Source organism: Hippocampus comes, unplaced genomic scaffold (genome assembly GCF_001891065.2).
Source record: "Hippocampus comes isolate QL1 unplaced genomic scaffold, H_comes_QL1_v1.1 scaffold43, whole genome shotgun sequence".
In the NCBI taxonomy this organism is placed as follows: Eukaryota; Metazoa; Chordata; class Actinopteri; order Syngnathiformes; family Syngnathidae; genus Hippocampus; species Hippocampus comes.
Genome location: NW_017805276.1, coordinates 979,922 through 1,003,835, shown reverse-complemented (window position 1 = coordinate 1,003,835; position 23,914 = coordinate 979,922). Strand labels below are relative to the sequence as shown.

General features: G+C 45.0%; 2 protein-coding genes across 2 annotated transcripts; one reads left to right on the top strand and one right to left on the bottom strand.

Moving 5' to 3' along the window:
• Positions 1-1,783: 1,783 nt before the first annotated feature.
• ankrd63 (ankyrin repeat domain 63) lies at positions 1,784-3,870 on the top strand. Its single transcript, XM_019870129.1, has one exon. It carries the CDS (start codon positions 1,895-1,897, stop codon positions 3,455-3,457), a length of 1,563 nt encoding a protein of 520 aa, XP_019725688.1. The 5' UTR covers positions 1,784-1,894; the 3' UTR covers positions 3,458-3,870.
• Positions 3,871-4,215: 345 nt separating this feature from the next.
• Positions 4,216-22,843, bottom strand: pak6 (p21 (RAC1) activated kinase 6). The gene is made up of 9 exons (XM_019870295.1): positions 22,372-22,843; positions 12,100-12,351; positions 9,413-10,072; positions 8,281-8,811; positions 7,006-7,139; positions 6,205-6,331; positions 6,006-6,131; positions 5,770-5,904; positions 4,216-5,592 (listed from the first exon to the last, which is right to left on the bottom strand). The coding sequence occupies exons 2-9, from the start codon at positions 12,301-12,303 to the stop codon at positions 5,425-5,427; spliced, it is 2,085 nt and encodes a 694-aa protein (XP_019725854.1). The 5' UTR covers positions 12,304-12,351; positions 22,372-22,843; the 3' UTR covers positions 4,216-5,424.
• Positions 22,844-23,914: the final 1,071 nt, after the last annotated feature.

The window sequence follows — 23,914 nt, the reverse complement described above, 5'->3', positions numbered from 1 at the left end:
ACATTTGAGAAGGAAGCAAGAGGTTTCTCAATGATAGCGGTAAGTTCCAGGAAGGTGATAGTTTTCTGGTTTGAAATTCCAATTTAATCACGTTTATTGAACTTCAGATGGTAATTTAGTTCTCAGAGTGGAGTGGAAGTGCAGCCTGCTCCAAATCGGATTCTGTGTTGGTTTTCAGCATGCTGTAAATATAATCGCCGTGGCTACGTTACTCTTGAGTTTTCTGATTTTGGAAAAAGATGAACCGTTCCGTGGAGGATGAGGGCATGTTTGGTCATTGGAAAGACTTTTTTTTTTTAAATTTCCACTGAGTCTAGTCCCTTCATGTACTGCATCACTAATGTTGAGTTTCTGATCTAATTTAGTCCCAGGTGACAGAAGCCAAGCTTCGAATTACCAAGAATCTGAATCACATTTTTTTTTCCATTATCGAGTTTTGTTTCCCTGAAGAACATTGATACAGCCCACAGTCTGCGGAGTCCCCTGTGACTTATTAAGGCATTACAAAATGCAGAAAGCACCTGAACTTGACAGAGGCTTTAATTTCAAATCAAACATTCAGAGTACCTCCTGCCTGTTTATGATGAGCAATGAATGAAAGATCAGGTATTTACCAGGGAGCCCCCGATTGAATGCATGCGTCTGTCCAATTACTAAATTTCGCGGCAGGAAAACAACCACATTTCATTCACTTCACCTGTCCCATTTTGAGTGAATGGAATTATTTCTATGACAGTGATTCTCTACCAGGGTGCCTTGGCACCCTACTCTCGTGTGTTGTGAGAGATAATTTGGGGTACTGAAGGAAATGATCAAATTTCATTTAATTTCTCTGAAAATGATTCATTCATTATCAGTGACAAATACCTCTATACCTTTGTTCGACTATTTATGCCAGTGACATGCTTGCAAAGTGAATGAAATGCCCAGAATATGTCATGGCTTGCTGCAAGTAGGTTTTCGGAGGAAACCGGAGTACCCTGAGAAAACCCACGCAGCCACGGGAAGAACCCTACACAGGAAGGCTGGAGCCGGAATCAAACCCCGCACCTCTGCACTGCGAGGTGGACGTGCAGTAAGCGTATATGAAAATAATTTTTGGGGTGTTTTTGATCATAAATAAACCATTCCGAAAGCCACATTTAAACCATTTTAAAACCAAATTATCCAAAGCCATAAACATAGAGAAGGGAATCAGGAGAGTAGAGGTTGTACATTATTGTGCAAAAATAATACCAATAATCTATTTACAAAATCACACATGCTTAAATTGGATGATGTGATGGAATATTAAAACCGCTCAGTTTAGGTTTGAAGTAAATTAGAGTATGCTTCTTTATTGTGTCCAGAGGCTCTTCCAGCATAGATTCAGCCAAGATGAACTGAGAGGAGCGTGTATGTGTAGAAAATCAAAAAAGAAGAACAAATCTGACTTGGAAGAACTCTCTGGACATTGCCTTACATTTATTTTCCCTCTATTGTAACTTGTAAAAATCACGATTCTGTGGATGTGTAATTAAGTTCATTTGCATGACAGAAAAGTAGAGAGATTTCTTTGAACCTCATATTAAAAACACAACCTTTTTTTTTCTTCTCTCCTTGAATTATCATTCTTTTCAAACAGCACATATTTCTCTGCAGGCAGAGAGTGCTGAATGGATGCAGCCACCACATAATGGTCCTCAGACGTTTGTTTCCTTGGCAACGTGGGGAGTGCATGTGTGGAGAGGGAGGTATAAAAACACACACAGCCCTTCTCTGGGTCTTAGTCTTGAGTGAACACTTTCACTGTCCGAGGGGAGATTTGGAGAACTTGTATGCTCTCCCAGTCGCTCGGTCATCTTTCCTTTAAGCTCACTCGGAAGCACTTGGCTCAGCGAGCGGGTGTTGCAGAATGATGCGACCCAAAGATTTACGCCAGGGCTCCGGCACCAAGACCTTCCTCGATGCCATGCACGGCGGCAAAGTTCACCTTGCGCGCTTTATCTTGGACGCCTTGGACGGACGGATCATCAACTCAAAGACCGAAAACAGCCGCACCCCGCTCATTTATGCCGTCTGTCTCCAAGAAGCCGGGACGAGAGCCAAATTCGCTCGGCTCCTACTTGAGAAAGGGGCCGATGTCAACTGTCAGGATGAAGAGGGTCGCACAGCCCTGAGTCATGCCTGCGAGTTGGGTCACCTCGACGTGGTCAAGATTCTAGTTCAGTTCAATGCCGATCCAGATATCGCCGATGTGTGGGGGAACAGCGCTCTCATGTATGCCGCCTTTTCTGGGCACAGTCAGGTGCTTGAATTTCTGGTCCGGGCTTTCAAAAGACTTGGGCTGAGACTGGATCGAATGAATAATGCCGGACATACAGCCGTCGAGGTGGCTGACTTCTTTGGACACAACCACTGTGTGCAGATTTTAAACTTGCAGTACAGACGGAGTGTGGGCGCTGATGATTCACTTGATCCAGGAAATGTTGGCGATGGAGAGCTGCCCAACAGACTCCCCAGGCAGGTCTTGGAAAAGTTCTCCAAACAGGTGAGCGGCAAAGAAGACCAACTACCGGGGCTGTTTCAGAAGCAGACGAAGATCGGGGACGGCAACGGACTGTGGAACCGCTTCGCATGTCCCAGGAACCAGAGCCGTGAACAGAACCATCGGCACAAGTGTTTCCCGCCACCTCAGAAAGGCCAAACCGATGGAGATGAGAATCTTTTCTTCACGGCCACACAACTCCAAAACTGCCAGCTTCGCAATCAGAGAGCGACGAGGACGCTCAACACGCCGCCCGAGGCAAACGCAAAAGAAGTCGAAGAAGAAACCGGACCTCAAAAGAGAGCACTGCAAAGGTTTCCTCCCTGCGGGAAAGCAAAATCGTTCAACCTGGAGCTTTTGAGCATCAGAAAGCAGTCCTACCAGGGAGACGTGCACGACTCCAACTTGTCAGCCAGCAAATTCAAGAGAGCCTCGCTTCAGGATGACCAATGTCTCCTGGACAAGATGGAATGTCAGGGGAACTCCCGGGTCCTGACAAATCATTCAGAAAAAGCAGCCGCGGTTCCAAAAGCTCCTTCGGGCATCAAGACTCAGATGGTCAAAGCCCTTGAGGAGAAGACAAAGACGACAGACGAGCTGCAGAAGAAGGGAAGTTTTGCCCACAGCGGCAGACACAACAAAATGATGTTCAGCCGAGGGGAGACGGAGGCGGGCAAGATGCCCGGCCGCGGCCCGGGGTTGATGGGCCTTGGAACCAGACTGCTCCGTCGATTCACCGCACCTGAGTTCATGAGGATGGTCATCGACTGTTCCTCGGGCTCGTCAAACGGCAGAGGACGAATGTCGCGCTCCGAGACCTTCCCACTCTCCCACACGCACCAGCAGGTCAACAGTCAGCCGAGCGTGGATAGCATCAGCGGAGTCAAATGTGAGTTTGAAAGCGCCTCGTCTCAGTCGGCCCTCGATTAGGACCACGGAAAGGAGTTCGGACCATGCAAATGACAAGTGGTCTGACTTTCAAAGCGCTTACAGTGCGGCGTGGTTGCTTGCCGATGAAGTCTGTGTTCGACAAATCGATAATACTCACATGCTGATGTCTTGTTTTTTTTTTTGGGGAGGTGGGGAGGGGCGGAGTTGATTTATATGTACAATCACCGGCGAAAAATGCTCACTTTGACATTATCAGGGAATTTGTGATTTTTCTTTTGGTTATGATGCTCTCTTTAACTCATTCACTCCCAAAGACGTTTTTAAACGTCTTTTCAGACTTGGTCTAGAATTGGCTGGTGCTGAATTGGTTACAGAAGTTATCAGAAACACCCACCCAGGTATCTACAAAGCTGTGTGCTTGTACACCACTGCAACTATTTTTTTTTTTTTAAATATATTAACCCTTTCAGGGACAGCAGTTACTACAGTGAACAGCGTATCATGCTATCAGGTTATAGGGTGCATGAAAGGGTTAATACCTCAGTTAGCATTTGCAAGTATACCTAATGTTCTGGTCGGTAGTTTATGAATTTTCACGGAAGGATGACGACTATAATATGCCGGTGATTTATATTGTAAAAATAAAAGTATTTGATATCGTTTCTGCATTTATAAAGGACTCTGGATTTTTGCCTCGTTGTATTCAGTGACAACGTGCTGTATGATTCACGCTGAATAAACACCAGCCCTTTCAACCACCTCGTCATACCGTGTCGCGTGAGTGAGCGATGAATCACTGATATTTCCATACGCGTCATTTATTTGGGTTTGTACGAAAAAGAAAATCGAGCATAATTCTCTGTTTCATCAATGGTCCACACACATAGAAATACATGAGTCAAAGACCGGTGTTATGTGCAAAATGTTTCTCAGCAGGTGGACGTCTCGCAGCATCACATGCCAAGCGTGTGTGCTTCTACTAGAAAAATCAAACATCTTGAGGAACAACACACAAGTCGCGTTTCCAAGTCTATCACAATACAAATGGGCTTGTTTGTTCTCTGAGAAGCCCTCACCCGTACATCCGTGTGTTTGCAAAACACACGTGCGTGCGCACACTGGTATCCACACACATCGCTATACACTCACATTTCTGTCAAGAAAGTAGAATGACTTGAATATATTTTGCCGTGGTCGATAAACAGTCATAAGGACCTATCAGTATTTTATGTACAGGATGTTTAGGTCCATAGTTGGCAATGGAAACCTATTTGTAACTTCATATCATACAAACAACCCACAAAACACCTGTCGCAACTAAAGAATACGTGTGTCAAAGAGGAGATTTTCCAGTGAGTCCACAATAGCAGCATGGCTTTCATCTAACCACTTGTTATGCTAATAACAGAGGATGCCCTTTCACGTCCTCGTTTGGTACATATTCAAGCTTTCACTTCTGGCCAGGTGTGCCTCCGCTTGGCCATGCGAAGAGTCTCCGGTCATTATTTTCTCCCACTCGGAGCACAACCGTGTGACTGTGCAGAGGTAAGATCCAACGGGTTGCAAAACAGCTCTTACAGCATTACTCCACTGTAAATGATGCCCGCTATAAAAATATAAAGAGTTGATCTTTTGCAGTAGCATCTGACATATAGTTACGTGTAATATCGATTTGATATGCACCATCTTGTGTGTGTTGAAGCCCACAGAATGTCACAGGAAACCACTCATTGTTGTGACTGAGTAAAGAGACGAGTGATTGCATGCTGCCTTGAACTCACTCCTAAAGTGCTTCTGACATGCCCAAAAGACCATGCGGTGTCTTGCAACCCAACTCGCCTTTCCTCGCCGTTGTCGCTCACGTGGCGACATGCTGTCTTGATCTGCGTCGATGCGGCCCGTTAGTTTGGGTTGGGCGAGGAATTGAAGCGCTGCGCTTTGGTCCTCACAAGAGACACGGTTGGACTTAAGTAAGGGGTTGGGAACCCGGGAGCACCGGCGGGTCATCAGCAGCGGGACATGCGCTTGCGGTACTGCTCCACCAGGGGGACCAGGCACTGAGGTGAGCCGCTCTGCAGCAGGAAGGGGTGCTCCAGAAGGTCTGTGGCACTGGCCCGCTCCAGGGGGTCCCGAGTCAACATACGGTCCAGAAAGTCCTTAAGAACTGGGGACACCTAGATCAGAGGGTGACAACGGAGAGCACATTCTTGGTTTCTGTGATTGCGGTGAGATATAGTCTACTTGTTTCGTCTCCTTTTTTCTCCCCTCAAAGTCTCGATAAGAGAATCAATAAAGAATTGAATCGTTAAATCGATGCAGACCAAATTCCATAGGGATGTAAACCTACATACCTGGCTGACATTTCGCACGGTCGGAGCTGGCTCATCTCTCAGTCTCTTCATAGCTGCCACGGGGGTTTCACTAAAGTACGGTGGCTCTCCATCCACCATCTCCACCACCATGACACCCATGGACCAGACATCCACCTGGTGCAATACACACGCACACGCACACACGCAGAGCACATCTTGTAAATGATGGCTATGCAACAGCCATGTCTTTTGGCACGAGAGGTGCGCCTCCTCACCTCAGTGCCATATGGCGATTTGGAAATGACTTCTGGAGCCATCCAATAAGGAGTCCCCACCAGAGACTTCCTCTTGGGGATGTCCTTACTGATCTGAGCACAGAAGCCAAAGTCTGATAGTTTGACCTAAAGAGGAGGGGACAATGGGAACACTCAGAAAAACCGAAATGACATTCGAGAGAGCAATAAGATGGCATACTCTTCCGTCTAATGTGAGTAGTATTGAGTCACTCTTGATGTCTCTATGAATGACTCCCTGCGAGTGGAGGTAGGCCAGGGCTTGCAGAACGGCTTCACACACTGTGGCAATCTGCTCTTCACTCAGCCTCGTGGAAGGCGGGAGGAAGATAGGAGGACAACGGAAAGAGAGAGAGAGAGAGAGAGAGAGAGAGCAGACATTAGCATTTTATCATTTGGCAGGCACGTAACTGTTATGAGTAGTACCAAATTAACAGCTCGAAAAGTTGAAAATGATGAATCACCGCGCATTAAAGAAAGAAAATGAATGAGAGCAAAGGTTTCGCTCAACTGCCACGCTAAATAAAAAACGACCGCAAACGTTCAGTCAAACATCCACTGTAGAATGTGACTTGGATCGCGAATTGATAAGGCATGCCAGGACACGAACTGCTGTATTATTCCTGCATGCATAGTTTTGGCCAAATAATGCAACATTATTGGTGTTAAATACACCGTATACCGTTACACAATAACATCCAAGAACAAATACTGCACAAAATACAATTAAGGATTTCAAACCAGGATGTCATCTTATCTCGGGTGTATGAAATTTCACTAATGTGTCACTTTCCATATTTCCTAATCCGGTTTATTGTTTTGTTTCCATGCAGGCTGTGCAAGGAGACTTGAATGACAACCTTCGTGTGTCTTTGTGGAGCCGAAAGCAAAGCGCAACCGCTAGTTGATGACACACTGCCTCCTTGTGGTAGAGCATGTATTTAACATACTCAATTTTGCTGAGAACCAAATGAAATCCTACCGGGTTTCAGCCACAATGTTGGTTAGTGCTCCACCTTGCAGATACTCCATGATCACCCACAGTTCTTCCTCCACAAGTGCCGATTTATACATCTCCACGACATTTCTGTGCTGATAGTCTCTCATGATCACCACCTTTGGATCACAATGGATAATAGTGTAGTACAGTACTGGCGTTGCCAACAACATCAGAAAAAAAATGCACTGTCCGTCTAAATCAAAAGATTTTAAAAAAGGAGATATTTAATGATCAAAATATTCCTCCAGAGCGTAATCTAATTAATAGGGCTGAATGACTTGATCCCCAGTGATAATTTTTTTGAACTAGAAAACGACTGACGATAATTAATCACAGGTCCATGGGTCATTCGGTACCGGGCCGCACAGAAAGGACAAGGAATTTACATAATATCCGTTTTATTTATTTCAGAATCTCAAAGATGTTTTATTTTGAAAAATTACCGGATTCTCTGTTACATCCGTCTACAGTGTGTCATTCTTGACGCAGATCAGGACGCGCTTCTCGGTCACATGATAGGCTAACGCTAAAATGAAACCCAGTAGCTAGCAGATTGAGTAAAAAAACAAACGTCTTTAGAAAGTTTTTTTAGGAAGAGGAAAAGGCCCAACCAAGAGATAGAAGAGGAGTGTACGACTTTCAAGGAAAAGAAGACTACATTTACTAGACAGTATCAGGAGTCCTACTTAAAAGACGGATTTATCACAACGGGAGATTCCCACGCACCAAGCCCGCTCTGCATAATAAGCGATGATGGTGAGTCGTATTTTTCATGCACTTTGTATTTGCGGTGTATCTTCTTTTGAAGGCACGTTACAATAGTGACCATAGAGTGTTGTGGCCATATAGGACAGGAAGGTACGTTACAATAGTGACCAGTGTTGTGGCCATATAGGACAGTCCTCGTGTCATCATTCGTGTTTATTATTATGTTTCAAAAATACTACAGTTTTCATGCGAGTCATATCATATGATTTTGTTGTATTTATTCGTCACACCTTAAAGGCCGGTCTCTGAAAATATTGTCTGACATTAAACCGGTCCGTGGGGCAAAAAAATGTTGGGGACCCCTGCCTTAAAATATATTAGAATGTCAAATGGCCGATGGGTCTCAATGTGACGTGTTTAATGAGATGGAAAATATCATGCTAAAATATCATGCTGCACTTAGTAGTTCATAATCTAAAGGTTGTTTGATTGATTCTAAAACATTTGAAGCCAATCCAATCAATGCGTTAGCGAGTGTGTACATGGTACCTCGTTGAAGAGCAACTCCCTCCTCTGCTGCCTACGCAGGTCCATCATCTTCACCGCCACTTGCCGACCACTGTGCTTCTCCGTGGCAATACACACCACTCCAGTTGAACCCTCCCCGATCTTCACAAAGTTCTCCAGGTAAGACCTTGGATCACCTTTATCCACCACCATCTGCAGGGCGGCCTTGAACTGTTCATGGGTCACCTTTGGTGGGTCTGGCGGTGGTCGGGGCGAAGGGTGAGGGGGTCTGAAGGCGGGTGAGCATGTACCGGGGGGACTTGTGGCAAGAGAGCCTGTAGGGGAGGGTCGAGGTTGGGATGGGCTATCCTGTCGGGGGTAAGGAGGATTGGGGCATCCAGAGTGCCTAAGAAAGGGGTCTGGTCCATTGGGCCTTAGTCCCATATTGGGGGACAGCCCTAAAGTGTAGCTCGCTGAGGATCGCACAGTCCGCTGAGGTCTGACGCCGCTCGCAAGAGGACTGCTGGTGCCGGTGGGCAGGAAGCCAGAGTGGTACCTCACTGCTGAATCTGTCTGCATAGGAGAAGACAAAGTGAGTGATGTTAAATGGGAATCGGGTGCCTCTGTGTCACTCTGTATCGAATTTACCCCATATGAACCATGCTGGGACATTTGCAATGAAGCCAAATACCCCTCCAGGGATCTTGCCAAGCATATAATCTTTCACTATTGACCTACCTTTCATCTCGAACTGTATTTCCATTGAACTGTAAACCCACTTAATGGAAAGCAAATCGGCACACAACACTGTTGTTTGAGTGGAAGCTCCACAACCTAAGTATGAACAGGATCCCTGAAGAACATTAAATTATGTGCATGCACTGAAAAATGTTTTTCTGTAATTAACTCGATTTTATTTCGTCGAGTGCTTCCACCAAATAAAATAATCTGGATCCTGATTATCCCTGATTTACAGTCTTCGATGCACGTATCAGTTCAATCAATCAATCTATCAATGTATGTTTTACGGGAGCAAAATTTAAAAAAAAAATTAAACGTGGCCTTTCAACCGTGAGGCAGATGTTGGGCATCGTAGGTTCTCCTGTACTATGTCGAGAGGTTTGTAAATCATGTGTAATATGGTTTAAATCAAGTACTGCAATGTCAGGCTTACTTTCAGGTCATAGGAGGAGAAAGGCCTCCCCGGGCTGTTCTGGGGATGCATGTACATCGGTACACTGGGCCGGAGCTCTGTTGGGATGACACTCTGATCTTGCTGCTGCTGCAGACTCATAGCCGGGCTATAAAAACATGCAACTGGTATTTGATTCGGTGGCATTCCTCTGGGTAGCTGAAAGTCTCTCTTCCATAAGACTCTTTCCTGAGGGCTGCCCGCATCACCCCCCGTGTAATTCCCATGACTCGGCATTGGAATGTTCTGGTTCTGGCGTGCTTGAGACGGTCCCTCCAGCGAACCGCCGCCAACCTCATAGGTGGATGTGGCTTTTGGTAAAATCCCATTGGGCTGCAAAGTGATGCTCTTCTTCATGCCTAAGTAGGGAGTGTTGGACTCACTGTGGATGGTTCTCGCTTTGTCCCTCCAATGATCCTGAGCAGCGTCCTCTTCATCTTCGTCATCTTGAATCAAGCCTTCGTATTGGTAGGGATCTCCCTCGTTCACCTCTCCCAGCCTTCCCAAAGACTGGGCCCTCTTCCTGGCTGAGGGGCTGCTCTTCCGTAAAGAATTGGAGCTGGTCACAGACAGCCGGCTCATGTCGTTGATCATGGCTGTGATGTAGTCTCCATGACCGATCATGCTCCCACGCACAATGGTCTGAAATAGAAAAAGACATTCGAGTCGAGTATGGTTTGATACTGAAAAGAATAATCAGGGTTACATAATCACTGTTCAAAGCCAAGTTAAATTTAGATTCCGGAATCTGTCAAGGACATCATTGTCAAGAATACTTTGTAAATCCCTTCGTGGTTTTTTTGACAATGCTCTTAAAAAGATAGCGGGTGAGCAAATGGTGCACATTACATTACACAGGAAGAGGACTTTGATGTTATTCGGCGAGCAAAAGGCATGTTGAGGCAAAGGACCCAAGCTTGCCTCGACAAGGAATGAGACGAGCGTAAAATATTTTGCCATCGCAACGCTAACCCTAAGCTTGTGGTATCTGATTAGTCACGTTGAGGGTAGAGTCATGCTCAGTTCATGCCAGGCAAAAGCCTCTTTTGTGGATCAGACTGTGCAAATCACGTGGGAGGGAGATCGAATGACAATTTACCTAGCACCTCCGAGAAAGATGAGCTCATCACCTTGCCAGGAATTACATTTCAGAAGAGAGGCGGAATACAATAGAAACAGAAGCACAGCACAAAAGCAATAATTATGGCAGCACACGTGCAAAAAAAGCCCCCGGGACCGTGCAGGGTGTAATTCTGGCAGGTGAGGGATACATGGACCGGCATAACCAGGTAGCAGGATAAAGTACTGGGACATCTGTACCGAATATGGACTGCAGGTCCCCGAATCAAGATGGCAGACACCGCCGTGGGTAGTTGAGACCAACCAGACCAAGAGCGCGTGAGACTTCAAGATACAGACTGACAAAATGGTGAGAGCCAACCAGCTTGATATCGCGGTGGCGGATCAACGTCAGAAAATAGCAGCCGTGCCCCATGTAGCAATCCTGGACGATGGCAACATCTGGGACAACAAAACCCAGAGAAATACCAAGGAAAGAAAGAAAATACATGAAATAATGATCGGTGGATTGGTGAGCAGGAAATCCCAAGATGCGTGGATGGCTCCAGCAGATGCCAAGAAACACCTCCGACATCTCCGTCCAGAAGGGGGCAATAACGGCTACAGCTAACTTCCTCATCCGGCGTACCTCATGCAAGCTTTGCATGTTTTGCTCTTTTGTTGTTTTTGTGAAACTTTGTCCAAAAGATCGAGAGGACTTCACAAAGAGTGAAGAGAAAGAAGATTGTGGCAAAAGAAGAAGTTCAGTGAAATAAGCGGACAAAGCTGCGTTGACACTTAGAAGCAAAGATGAGTTTGGGTGTTTTGTTGATTTTTCCAGTGCTTCGTGTCTTTTTACACTTGAAGTGACGATCAAGAATGCAAGATGATCACTTAATTCATTGGCTGTCCAGTTTCAAAAGAGGGGAACATTTCCAACCCTCCTTTTTTTTTTTTTTTTTTTTAATTTTCATGATGGCAAGGTGTTTCTAAAATACAAAGAAATCACCGGGCCCTGTTACAAACTGTATACCACCCTAGACATGCCCCTGCATTTTCACTTTTTCGCATCAGAAGGTTTGCTAGCTGTTAATGAGCCTTAATTTGGCATGACTCTCATTATGTAAAGTGCCAATTACAAAAAAAAAAAAGTACTTTTTGTTTGTCATCCACTAAATGCTCTGGTAAGGAAAGGAGTTGTTTCTACGCTGGCCTTTCCATGACTTTTTTTGTTTTTTTTAATGACCGCTGCTTTACACCTGCTAGGTGACACATCAACTGTTATGAATTGCCTATATGGAGCAATGAATTGTGTTGGCCTTTTCAAGGTTCAACATTTTACAGTCACTGTACACAGCAGGGTCATTAGCCCGACAGACAAGGGAGCAAAAACATCGGTAAGGGAGCAGGGCTTCCATTTTATCATCATTTTCGGAGACAGCCGTAACTCGCGGTAGCACTCAGCAACACTTGCACAATATCAATACTGAAAGCAGGAGGAGTGACATACGGTTCAGGATTAAATGTTTGCAAATGATTGTGACACAAAGCCAGTCGTTGAATGAGTCACAATTTCAAGACAAGGACAGAGTGGAAGGGGGGGTGCGTACCTTCTTGGGCCTCAGCTCCACTTCGGTAATCCTGGAAGGGTCCACCATGGGCCTGGGCCTGCGCAGGTTCTCTATCAGGCTTTGCCATTGAGTGGGCAGGCCAACAAAGCAGCCTCGCTTGGCATCGAATGAGGTGTGGACACGGTGTTCAAAATTCTTGGGCGCAGATATCTCGGGCCTCTTCTTTTTCTTCTTTCGAAACATCCTCACGTCCACAAGGGAGGCAGCTTGCTGGTGTTAAAAAAAATCCCTGTAGAGACACGTTTTCATTTGTGACTTGTGAAATCAGTGAGTGAATCACTTCCATATACAGCAGGATCTTAAAGGTAAAGCTACATGACGAACTAAATATATCCTAGCTTTATTTGATCAAATGCGGCAACAATTTAAGTGTCTGAACACGTTACGTGGGATTTTCCCTCGAAGATTGCTGCAAACATTTTGCTCGTATCGTGATGAGGCATAACAGCCATGTTGTTTGAATTCCTTTATTTACAGTGGTCAGTGTGACTCGTGGGGGCAAGAAATACCAAACTGATTTCATTTCCATTGAACTTTATAGAATTGGTGCACATAGGCCAAGAATTCATCTGTTTTTATTGGTGAGAGTTTAGATAAAGGTGCAGATATATGAATTTATTTGGAGTCACGAGCAATAAAGTGACTTGTGTCAACAGCACGTTTGTCATGCTTCACGTAACAGGAAGGCGCTCCATGTTTGATTGTCCATTTTCATAAATGGCCTTTTTTTTTCATCTATCCTATGACATTGACATTCTACTTACGATATATTCAAAAACAGCAGTTGAAATGGGCTTTTTTAAAAAATATATATTATTTATTTTAATATATAATAATATATAATATTATTATTATTATCATTATTATTACTATTATTACTATTTTTATATTATTTTATATTATATTATTATTATTATTATGGCCAAGGCTTGAGTTATGAGTTTGATTTGTCTAGTGGCATGCTCATAACTCAAAACATTCATATTTCAAATTGTCTTTTTTTCCACCAAAATGAATGGAAATTGCATTCATCCAACCAAAACACCTACAAAACATTTTGTCACGCATTTGAAATCAGAAAGTAGCACTCTAGCGCAAGCCCCAGTATTGTACTTCGCAAAAGCATACATTGATAACATAATTAAATCGAACGTTAAGATGAACAGCACCGTTGCTTGCAGCGTTATAACACCACATCAATATCACTCGTTAGCCCATCTATGGAGTTTTGCATTGCACGTGGACTTTCAGCTTCTTTTTTGCAGAATATTTCACTATGCGCCCAAGTGCTGCTTGTTGCAAAAGGAGATGAGTCAATTGCCACCACCGAGCGCTCATATCTCAAATTTCTGCTCACAGATCAAAGCAAAAAAACAAACAAAAAATAAATCAGCTGAGCGACTGTTAAATTAGCTCACCCCTAAATCGAGGTATGACTAATCAGCACCTGGATTCTCACTTGAAAATGTATGGAAACATCTGCAGAGGACACTTACATGAAAATAAATACATAAATGGTTCGGGTTGATTCGTCGAAACACGCAGATGGGAAAGAGCATGCAAGCAAATGAATACATATACAAACCTGACTTCCTTGGCAGAAATAATGAAGTCACTCATTCACCCAAAACTATATTAACCCTTTCACGCACCAGTAATGATAACCTGCAAGCTGATAAGATGGTAAGCTTGTCCACTGTAGTAACCGCTGTCCCTGAAAGGGTTCAAATAACTCTAATTATGACATGTAAGTGTAAGCACGAGTGTCTACTGCGTCATCGGCCGCACTGACTTCTCCAACTTTGCGACAATGTTGCGGCTGTTTTCGTTCAAAGAGAGGCTCCAAGGAGAATGGATGCATTCGGAAGCAGATGTGTAATGAAGGATGTGTGGTCAATTAAGGCTTATTCATTCTCTGTGCCCTTTTGCTGATGAGCGTGTCGCTGGGCTGGCATGCGCCCGCAGGCTTTCAGTGCATTAGCATTGAAACGAAACGCAGACAAGACACACACACTCACACTCACACAAACATTCTATGGCACATTGCACGTGGACTTTCAGCTTCTTTTTTGCAGAATATTTCACTATGCGCCCAAGTGCTGCTTGTTGCAAAAGGAGATGAGTCAATTGCCACCACCGAGCGCTCATATCTCAAATTTCTGCTCACAGATCAAAGCAAAAAAACAAACAAAAAATAAATCAGCTGAGCGACTGTTAAATTAGCTCACCCCTAAATCGAGGTATGACTAATCAGCACCTGGATTCTCACTTGAAAATGTATGGAAACATCTGCAGAGGACACTTACATGAAAATAAATACATAAATGGTTCGGGTTGATTCGTCGAAACACGCAGATGGGAAAGAGCATGCAAGCAAATGAATACATATACAAACCTGACTTCCTTGGCAGAAATAATGAAGTCACTCATTCACCCAAAACTATATTAACCCTTTCACGCACCAGTAATGATAACCTGCAAGCTGATAAGATGGTAAGCTTGTCCACTGTAGTAACCGCTGTCCCTGAAAGGGTTCAAATAACTCTAATTATGACATGTAAGTGTAAGCACGAGTGTCTACTGCGTCATCGGCCGCACTGACTTCTCCAACTTTGCGACAATGTTGCGGCTGTTTTCGTTCAAAGAGAGGCTCCAAGGAGAATGGATGCATTCGGAAGCAGATGTGTAATGAAGGATGTGTGGTCAATTAAGGCTTATTCATTCTCTGTGCCCTTTTGCTGATGAGCGTGTCGCTGGGCTGGCATGCGCCCGCAGGCTTTCAGTGCATTAGCATTGAAACGAAACGCAGACAAGACACACACACTCACACTCACACAAACATTCTATGGCAGGATATCCTTCATAAACCCATTATAGCCCTTTAATATTCAGCCCTGATTAATGCCGCATGTGTCCACGATTGCATTTAATCCTTGAATACACAACCCTGTGTTTGGTGAGCACGTAACCTTGGGCTTCCTGTGTACCGTAGTCCCTTTTTATTTCATCTTATCATTATTTCAGTTTTCAACTATTTCATCTCATGGGGAATGGAGAGCGCCCTGTCAAAGGCCAACCAGGCACCCGGGCTCAAGATCCAATCTCCCGTCATGCACTTTGAGAGGAGTGGCAGTTGAGGAAATGAGTTTTGCTGTCGTCCTCCACTCGGTGCTCGGCAGGCAATCACGTCGGGCCGCCTCACCTCTCGCCACCTCCGCCCTCGGACCAGCATGCTTTTAATCGGCTTCAACGGCGCCCGTTGTGACGCCGCTCAGCGCTCACCCTGCCCGCCGCAGCGGGGTAAAACATGACTCACTGGTCATATCAACTCGGGCCTGCTTGTGGGGGGGGGATTATAGCAGGATGAGGGGCTGGTTGGGGGTTGGGACGCTCAGCGTGAAGGGAAGTGTCACCCTCCGAGGATGATTTAGTCACGAGGCTAATATGCTAAGTGATGCATAAGTGTACTGTATGGGTGTTTGCTCTTCCGATGTACACAGTGTGGTGCGGCGAAGGACGATGACAGGGACATTATGGTGCGAAGGCTGTCAAGAGGTTCTGGCGTGGGAATTGGAGCCAAGTTAGACCTTGATGGTAAATGGCGGTGGGGAGCAGTTGAGCCAGCAACGGCTTCTCTGAATCACTTCATCACTTAAACACTATTAGAAATACTGACCAACATTTCCAACCTAAATTATAATTCTATTTGTGCCAGGTAAATTGAGGATAAACTGTACTTGAGCACAAAATACATCATGCTCAAGTATTCTAATCACATTTTACAACCACTTTTAAATGCAAAGAACCGGTCGAGTCATCAAAATGTAATCGGGATTTCGATTTTGGCTTCTCACAAACACATTATGCTGTTGCAATCATAAAACACGTGTTAGCTTTTGTTCTTTTTTTTCAGTGTTCTGTTCTTTTCTATCATACAAGTACTGGAAGATAATATCGCTCAGATTGGTTGACCTGTGTAAGAATTCCGTGCTACGCTCAAACGTAGTTGTCACATCAATGCAATTGCTCCGCTGCGCCATTTCTTGATAACCGCCAGCGGTAACAATAGAAATGAAGAAAGACTCCAAATATTCCACACTGTCAAGGACGTCGTAAAGCAGTGGTGTAAAATGATATGATGGCGCATATCATATTATAATGGGACTGGTTGCCGAATAAGTCAAACGTGTAAAAGGGATGATATTTTAAAGTATGTGTTTTTTTCCATGCAGTCACAAGAATGCACTCCAAAAAGCCAAATAAAAAGCAAAAAGTGGCCTCACAGTGCATGCCGAAATCTTACGTGAACTCATGCTTGGCAGCAATTAGAAGTGAGATTTTTTTTTTTTTGTCCACTTTTGGTCCAATTCCAAATTGTCCCACCGTAAGAGCGCATTTATGAGATCTACTTTTCTGTTTTTCTAGAGAGCCTTTTGACCACCGCCCTGAGAAAAGAAGCGACAAAACACAAGATTGCCATCGCCTTTACAGTTATGCTAGAACCGTATCTGCTTGAATAGCTGCTCAACATGCAGATGTTGACACTGCCTGAGCCAATATTGACAGATAATGCCCATGTATCCTTTTACAAGCAGATCGATCAATATTTACTCATGGGTGAAATGCAAACGGTTACAATCCCACTATGTCAGCAATAGCCGGATGATAGCAACACAAATAGGGACAACTGCATTGTCGAGTACTTTACCACTTGACATAAAAGTATGAAACACATCCTTGTATTCATTATTCATTCCAGACCACAGTCCTCTCCCGAAAGGGAATATAAATGAACCGCTATGATATTCCAAGCAAGGAGAAACACACACACACACACACACACACACACACACACACACACACACACACACACACACACACACACTGTACACGTATACACTTTGTTGATTCGTGGCCATGGAGGAAAAAATATTTAAAAAGTTGCTGCCAATTATCGATTTACAAGCTTCAACCTACTGTACATCTCACTGGCCTAACATTGACCCAGTTGAATGCGGCAAGCTTATGGAGTCTTGATAACAACCAACTGTTTATTTTGAGCGGTCGATATGCGCAATGCAAACTTATGCTTCCCGGCCACGTCGCCGCCCCAAAACTGTTGGGACTTGACCTTCTGCCTCAGTGGCTTATCTTGGATCTATCAAAGTGCTGAGGCAAAACTCAGACAGCTACTGCCTGGGCGGATGAGGTCATGCTGGAATTGTGCTTCATTGGGTATTTCCATCAGTGCAGCTGCAGAAGAATAACATGCGTGGTTAAGTGGGGGGGGGGGGGCTGTTGAGTAGCCTGAGTGGAAGAGAACAAACTGAAAATGAAGCATGCAAATTGTAAAATGTTCAACCGCATAACTGTACAAATAAACAAGAAAGTGGAAATGAAGGTCCAGTCATCAGCCTACCCCTCTGCTGGATGGTCGCGCAATCCGTATGTTTCCTCCGTACAACACAACCACAACAGGAGAAGGCCTGTTTTCCATCCTGTCATGTTCAAAATCACCACCCCAAGCAGTAGTTGGATGCATGGGAGGGGATGGGGAGATCAGAGAGCGATTGGATTTTCCCGACGTTGGCGCTTCGAGCTGTGGCCAATGATTTTTTTTTTCCCCTCACTTACTATTTGCCCTGATTTCTGTCTCTCTCGTTTTGGTTGGACGCGGTTGCATGAATGCGGTGAGCGTGCATGCAGGTGATGGTGCAGCAGGATTAGTATGGCGCACGTGCAGTCCTTCACCGATCTTTCTTTCTTCTTTCTACCCACAATTTTGCTGCTGTAGACTGTAAATTTCCCCAGTGTGGGACAAATAAAGGATATCTTATCTTATCTAATTTAGGACCCTCTGCAGCAGCGGTGTTTATTTTGCGCGCGATTCGTGTCAACTAGTGTGGTGAGGGTGGGAACTGGTGGAGATGAGGTAATCCTCTTTTTTTTTTGTGCTTGTCAATGCACGTACAGTCTAAAGATAATCCAGATATAATGAATCAGAAAATGTCGCCGTGGGATGGAAAGCATCACGTTCTACTCTTTTTTTTTTGTTTGTTTGTTTGTTTTTTTTCAGACTATGCAGTGCTGCGGCAAGTTAAAAATTGCTCCAAGATCAACTTCATCTATGATGAACGTTTTTGCCCTTTGAGTGTAATGAGACTCTCCTTCATGAGGGGAAAGCAGAGGGTGATTGGGTGTGGGGGGGAGCATGTGGGGGGTTGGGGGGGGTCATCACCACCAAAAGACACACAAAGACCCACTCACGCTGATAGCATCTGAGAGCAACGCAAACACTGGACGTGACCGGACAGTCCAATGGCGCCGTTTATTATTGAAGTTGACGCTTGCCGTTTTATCTTTGAAGTCACCTCTGTAGACACGGGAGGGATTGTCAATAGAAGCCGGCAAGTGATGTAACACGCTGCATTCAATGACACGGAATAACACATGCATATTTCATCCAAGTGGCGCTGATACGTCATGCACAACAAAGTGCTTAAAATATGAGGAATCTTTGGGAACGGCACGCAAGCTGCTGCCTCTGAGAAGTCATCACATTGTGCAAGTGCGGTTGAAGGCCTCGCTGTGTTTTACAAAAGGATGTCAATAAAAACTTTGGATTCGCATGAAATTCCTGACAAAAAAAAAAGAAAAGATTCATCTGCAGATTTAAGCAGATTGTCTCCGTATCCCATGACGAATGTGTACTCGTGATAAAACTTAATTCTAAGACAGGGGCACAATATTGCGCACACCCAAGGGCGTGTGAAGTGACATTTATGGACTATGTTCAATATACAGTTTATAGAATCTGAAGTACTGAAAGGAACTGTTGTTCAGAAAGGACGCAAATGGTTGTAATAAATTGTCAAGACAGATCATTTTAAACGAAGTCGGTTATAGCCATCTAATCTTTCACTTCACACTTGTTTTTTTTTTTAATGTCACATGAGTCACAGCAGTGCAACGTGACTCCGAACCCATGGCGCATTTGGCATTGGACAAATAGTTGAAAAATGAAAACATGAGAAATGACATCCAGTGGTACCTCTACTTACGAACGTCTCTTCATACGAAATGTTCAAGTTACGAAATGCCTCAACAGGAAAATATTGCCTTTTGTTACGAAAGAAATTTCAAGATACGAAATTAAAATACAGAATGGGCTGCTACTCACAGCTCCGAGTTTCCTCAACGCAACATACTTATAGCTGCTCTGCTAATGGCTATTACTTAGCATTTTCCTGGCATCCCATTGGCTAAAATGGAACTCTGGATTGGGGGGTGGGGGGGTGGAACGAATTAGGGCATTTACATGGAAAACGCGTCTCGACTTACAAAATGTTCTAGTTAAGAAATTTCTTCCAGAACCAATTCCAGTAATTTCGTAAGTAGAGGTACCACTGTATACGATCTGATTAAGAAAAGACCAAAAAGTGCAAGCCCCAAATTCTTCTCATAAAATTAGAAGCACTTGTCCAAAATGTATGCTGAGAGGCAGAATTAGGACTTCATGTGCTGTGTCGGTATTGACAGGAGGGGAAAAAGAACAGTAGCAATGATAAAACGAGAGGAAAAGAAGAAGAATGTGGACACTCAGATGTAGTGACAGCTGAAGGAGGAGAAGGGATGAGCAAGCACAGAGGAGCTGGATGGAGGGAGCGGACATAGAGGAGAAGGATTCAACATGTTGAAAGAATGGAGCAGTCTGTGTCTTTACAAATCACCCACATGCCACGCTTTTCTATCTCATTAAATTACACGACACAGTCCTCCAACGTGCGCAAGATGTAACCCTCTTTTTCCGTCATGTTGAGCAGTTTGTATCCCCGAGCAAGCGAGCCTTTACTGAGAAGGGGATTTGAGGACAATTGCATCAAGTGGCTTCATGCATCATTCTGTCACCGGACATATCGCCCCAATTATGCTTGATGACAAAATAGACAAAACGGGCTGATTCATTCTGCCCTGCAGCGTGAAGTCCAGACATTAATGTGCACTTAATCTGGTCTATCCATTGTGGTAAACAGTGATGATGTAAACGGAGCGTTTTCAGAGACCCGAGGTGGCGAAAGGACGCCATACAGACGAATAACATCCCCGTTGAGTGACGTACTAGGATAAAATCAAACAAACACGATGTGGTGTTGTTGCAATGGTGGCCTCAATGGGTCAAAAAGGCTTAACACTGGACGGGTGGAAGCAGAAAATGCAAAAAAGTTTGTTTGTTAAAGGCCACAAATACTTGTTCACCACGGAATGCGACTGTCCATGCGCGTTCAGAAAATTATTTCGTGTTTATACGGTTTGCACCGTTTAGGAAAATGCAGATTATATTTCATGAATCATCCATTTTGCTCTCAGGTGCATACGGGGCAATTTGACGCAACCCAATGTACCAAATGGTACCAGTACCGATTTGCTCTCTTGAATCTAATGTATTGATGCAGAAGCCTGCATGCGCTCATGAAAGCTTTAATTCAATATTCTCAGCTAGTTCACATTTTTTTTTACAGTATCCGCACCAAGTCATAGTAACCCAGCACGGGCGCCTTTTCAACCCAGTCGGGAGACTCATGGCACGCTGTCCTAATTTGGACTGCCATTTTTAATCCTTGAGTGCTTGATGTCTCGTGGCTGCCGGTTACGCTAAGCTGCTAATGCACACGTTTCCCTCCGAGGGCTGACGAATGATGTAACAATAACGAAAGCGTTCATGAGAGCAAGCGGGCGAGGGGGGCACACAACAATGTCACCTACGCGTATGTTCCGTCATCCCGCATGTGCGAGGCCTCAAATATTTCCTGTATGTGCCCTCTGGGTGCACGGGTTGCATCCGTTTTGTATTTGCAATGTGTGTTTTCGGGAAAATGATGATGCAGCTGCCGTATCGTCTCCAGTAAAAGAGAAAAGCACCTGTCAATGTTTGTCTATTTCAAAATCAATGAATATGCATTCATTGGCATACCAGCATGTTTTTCTGGCCGCAAAGAAGTTGCAAGATGGGCAATGGTGACAAGAAAACGTCGAAGCTAAAATCTACACGCTCTTTTAAAAAAAAAAAAATACAAAAATCGTGGCTCCTGCGTGGAATTTGAATGTTCCCGCCCCCCATGCTTGTGTGGCTTTATGTTGCCGCTCCAAAAACATGCATTGACGATTCTAGATGGTCCATGGGTGTCACTATGAAGGGTTTGTACTGTATGTATGTGCCCAATTTACACTCCACCACGCGGTCAAAGTCAGCATGGGATAGGCTCCAGCTCAACCCTTGCACCTTTTGAGGTGAAATAGGAAATGGATACATTGATAGATATTTCGTGTTTTTGTGTCAAATCCACATGCAAACATCACCTCCCATATTTTGGTGAGAGAGAGAGAGAGAGAGAGAGAGAGAGAGAGAGAGAGAGAGAGAGAGAGAGAGAGAGAGAGAGAGAGAGAGAAATCTCATCTCATCTCATCTCATCAAGCAAGGTTCGGAAGAGAACTTCTGCCTAACTATGACCCCTCATTTTACCAGTGGAAGAGTTTCCAATCCAAAGCATAATGCACAGAGATGCATTTAGTGTAGCACAGTGAGAGGCTTGAACTAAACCCCATCGACATCTTGTGGGACAGACTCGAACAGACTGTTTTGAGTAAGGTCCTCTCATCCAATGTGTGACTTCATCTGAAAAAAACAAATCCTCGTCCAGACAAGTCCTCCCAACAGAGTGGGAGGGTGAACTCAATTTTTTTTTTCTTCTTACATTCTCAGTTCCTGTGGATGCCATATGAATATCTTGACCCAAATAGTGCATCTCTAGATTCCTCATGCGCTGATCATTCGCACACGATCGCTACGCAATGGGACCGTACGTCCAATATTTGTCAAGAGCGACGCATATCAAAAAGCGTGACCTTTAAAGACTCAGAGAACGCGGAACCCTTTTCTGAGGTTGACAGTGGAGAGAGCAGAAAGCGCGGGGTCGACGTGATATCTTCTCGGAGGAGACAGTGAAGAAGATGCAGACCGTCATAGATGAGAACCATCTCGCAGCCCCCCCCCCCTTCCCCATCAACATGTCCTGGCGACTCTGCATTCTCACAGCCTTCTCCTCCCACCACGCCGTACACTAGCATCCATCAATGCCATCAAGCTTCTTTTCCTTTCCAACCATTTATCCCACTATCAGCAAAGGGAACGGAGCTGGAGGAATACATCATTGTTAACAGGAGACGGAACAAAAAAAAAAAACCTCTTACCTTTGCTGTCCAGTGATGAGGGGGGAGCCACTCTCCTCCAGGAAGGGGTTGAAAGCGAGAGTGAGCGCATACACGCGAGCATACACTGCTTGTGACACCGCTCAAGCGCGCACACACACGCGCCCACACGAGGACATGAGAAGACTGGCTCTCAAGCCAGCGAGCACTGCAGGCTGCCGCTTGCCTGGGAAAGCCTGATGCGTTCCTCCCTCCAGGCACGAGCGCACACTGCCATCTCAAAAGGCTCTTTGTCGGGGCTGATTCATCCCCGGCTGCGTGGCTGCTGAGTGCTGCTGCGGGCCCGTGTGCCTGGACGGGAGAACGGACGACCAAAGCAATGAAGAGCATCCACGGGGAGAGAATACCTCGGCCCCATCCAGGTCCTTCCAACCCCACCCGCTCTACCTCTCCAAATCGCCCTCTCTCTTACACACACACACACACGCACACACCCCGCCCCCACACACACACACACACATACACACATAGCCTTCCTCCCTCTCTCTCTCTCTCTCTCCCTTTTTATCACTGCCCTCCTTCTCTGCCTCCTCCCACTCCGTCGTCGCTGGGCTGTCTTTGTGATGGCAGCGTGTGCATGTGTCTACGCGCATGGAACGCATGAGTGTTTCTGTGTTACGTCTGGTATTCAATGACGGTAAGGAGAGAAGACCTCCGGGATACCTTTTCATCCACGTGCCACACGCCCCACCTCCCCACCACCACGCTGTCTCCTTTACACGTAACCTGGGTGACATGAGAACATGAGGGTGCTGCCTTCACCTACTGTGCCGCTGTTCAGTCAAATGCATTATCCATGGAATGACAGGGTCAGGGATGGCAGATGGCAGGAGAGGTATAAAAAAGAGAGAGGGCTGGGGCGGGTGGAGGGTGGGGGTACTTTGCTATTTCAGTAGAAGGTACAGTCCTCCAGTCCACATCCTTGCAACCTTCCGTCACGTGACTCGAAAGAAAAGTCTTCCAGGGTGAAAACTAAAGACCCACTTGCGAGCCGATGCTCATTACTTGAGTGAAACGTTCGCTTCTCTTTCGCCACAATTATTTTCTGAATCATTTATACAGCTGCTAAGGCGAAGCGCAAAGCAGGAAAATGTATTAGGGTCAAGTCACGCTAGAAATTGCGAGCAGCGCAAGCAGGATTTGGGGCATACATGTAAAAAAAAAAACATGGATACGAGGAACGCTTGCAGAGGCCCCCGGAAGAGACTGAAATGACCATCGTTCCTCCTTACACATCGAATAAACCCAAGCGAAAGAGGCTCGACTGGAGCAATCTACAAAACAATGATATATTTGCCTCTTGCAGATACGGGGGGGGGGGGCTATGACCCTGACCCTCTGTTCCACTCAGCATCAATGTCTTTGTACAACTTCATCAACACAGCTACTTCAGTTTTTGTTTATAAATGGAAATGGGTTTTGTAATAAGCCACTTCTAATGTTGACTTCCACACTCACAATGGTGTTGTGGTTCATTGTGAATCTCTACTATAGCAAAATTTAAAAAAAAAAAATCATCATTCAATCG

Bases quoted from the DNA above. Each gene is read 5' to 3' on its own strand.
- pak6 (XM_019870295.1), bottom strand. From the start codon at position 12,303: ATGTTTCGAAAGAAGAAAAAGAAGAGGCCCGAGATATCTGCGCCCAAG. The intron at 6,332-7,005 runs GTAGGATTTCAT...GCCTTCCACGAG, and splicing joins AACATTGTGGCTGAAACCCG to GCTGAGTGAAGAGCAGATTG. The intron at 5,905-6,005 runs GTGAGGAGGCGC...GTATTGCACCAG, and splicing joins AATCGCCATATGGCACTGAG to GTGGATGTCTGGTCCATGGG.
- ankrd63 (XM_019870129.1), top strand. From the start codon at position 1,895: ATGATGCGACCCAAAGATTTACGCCAGGGCTCCGGCACCAAGACCTTC.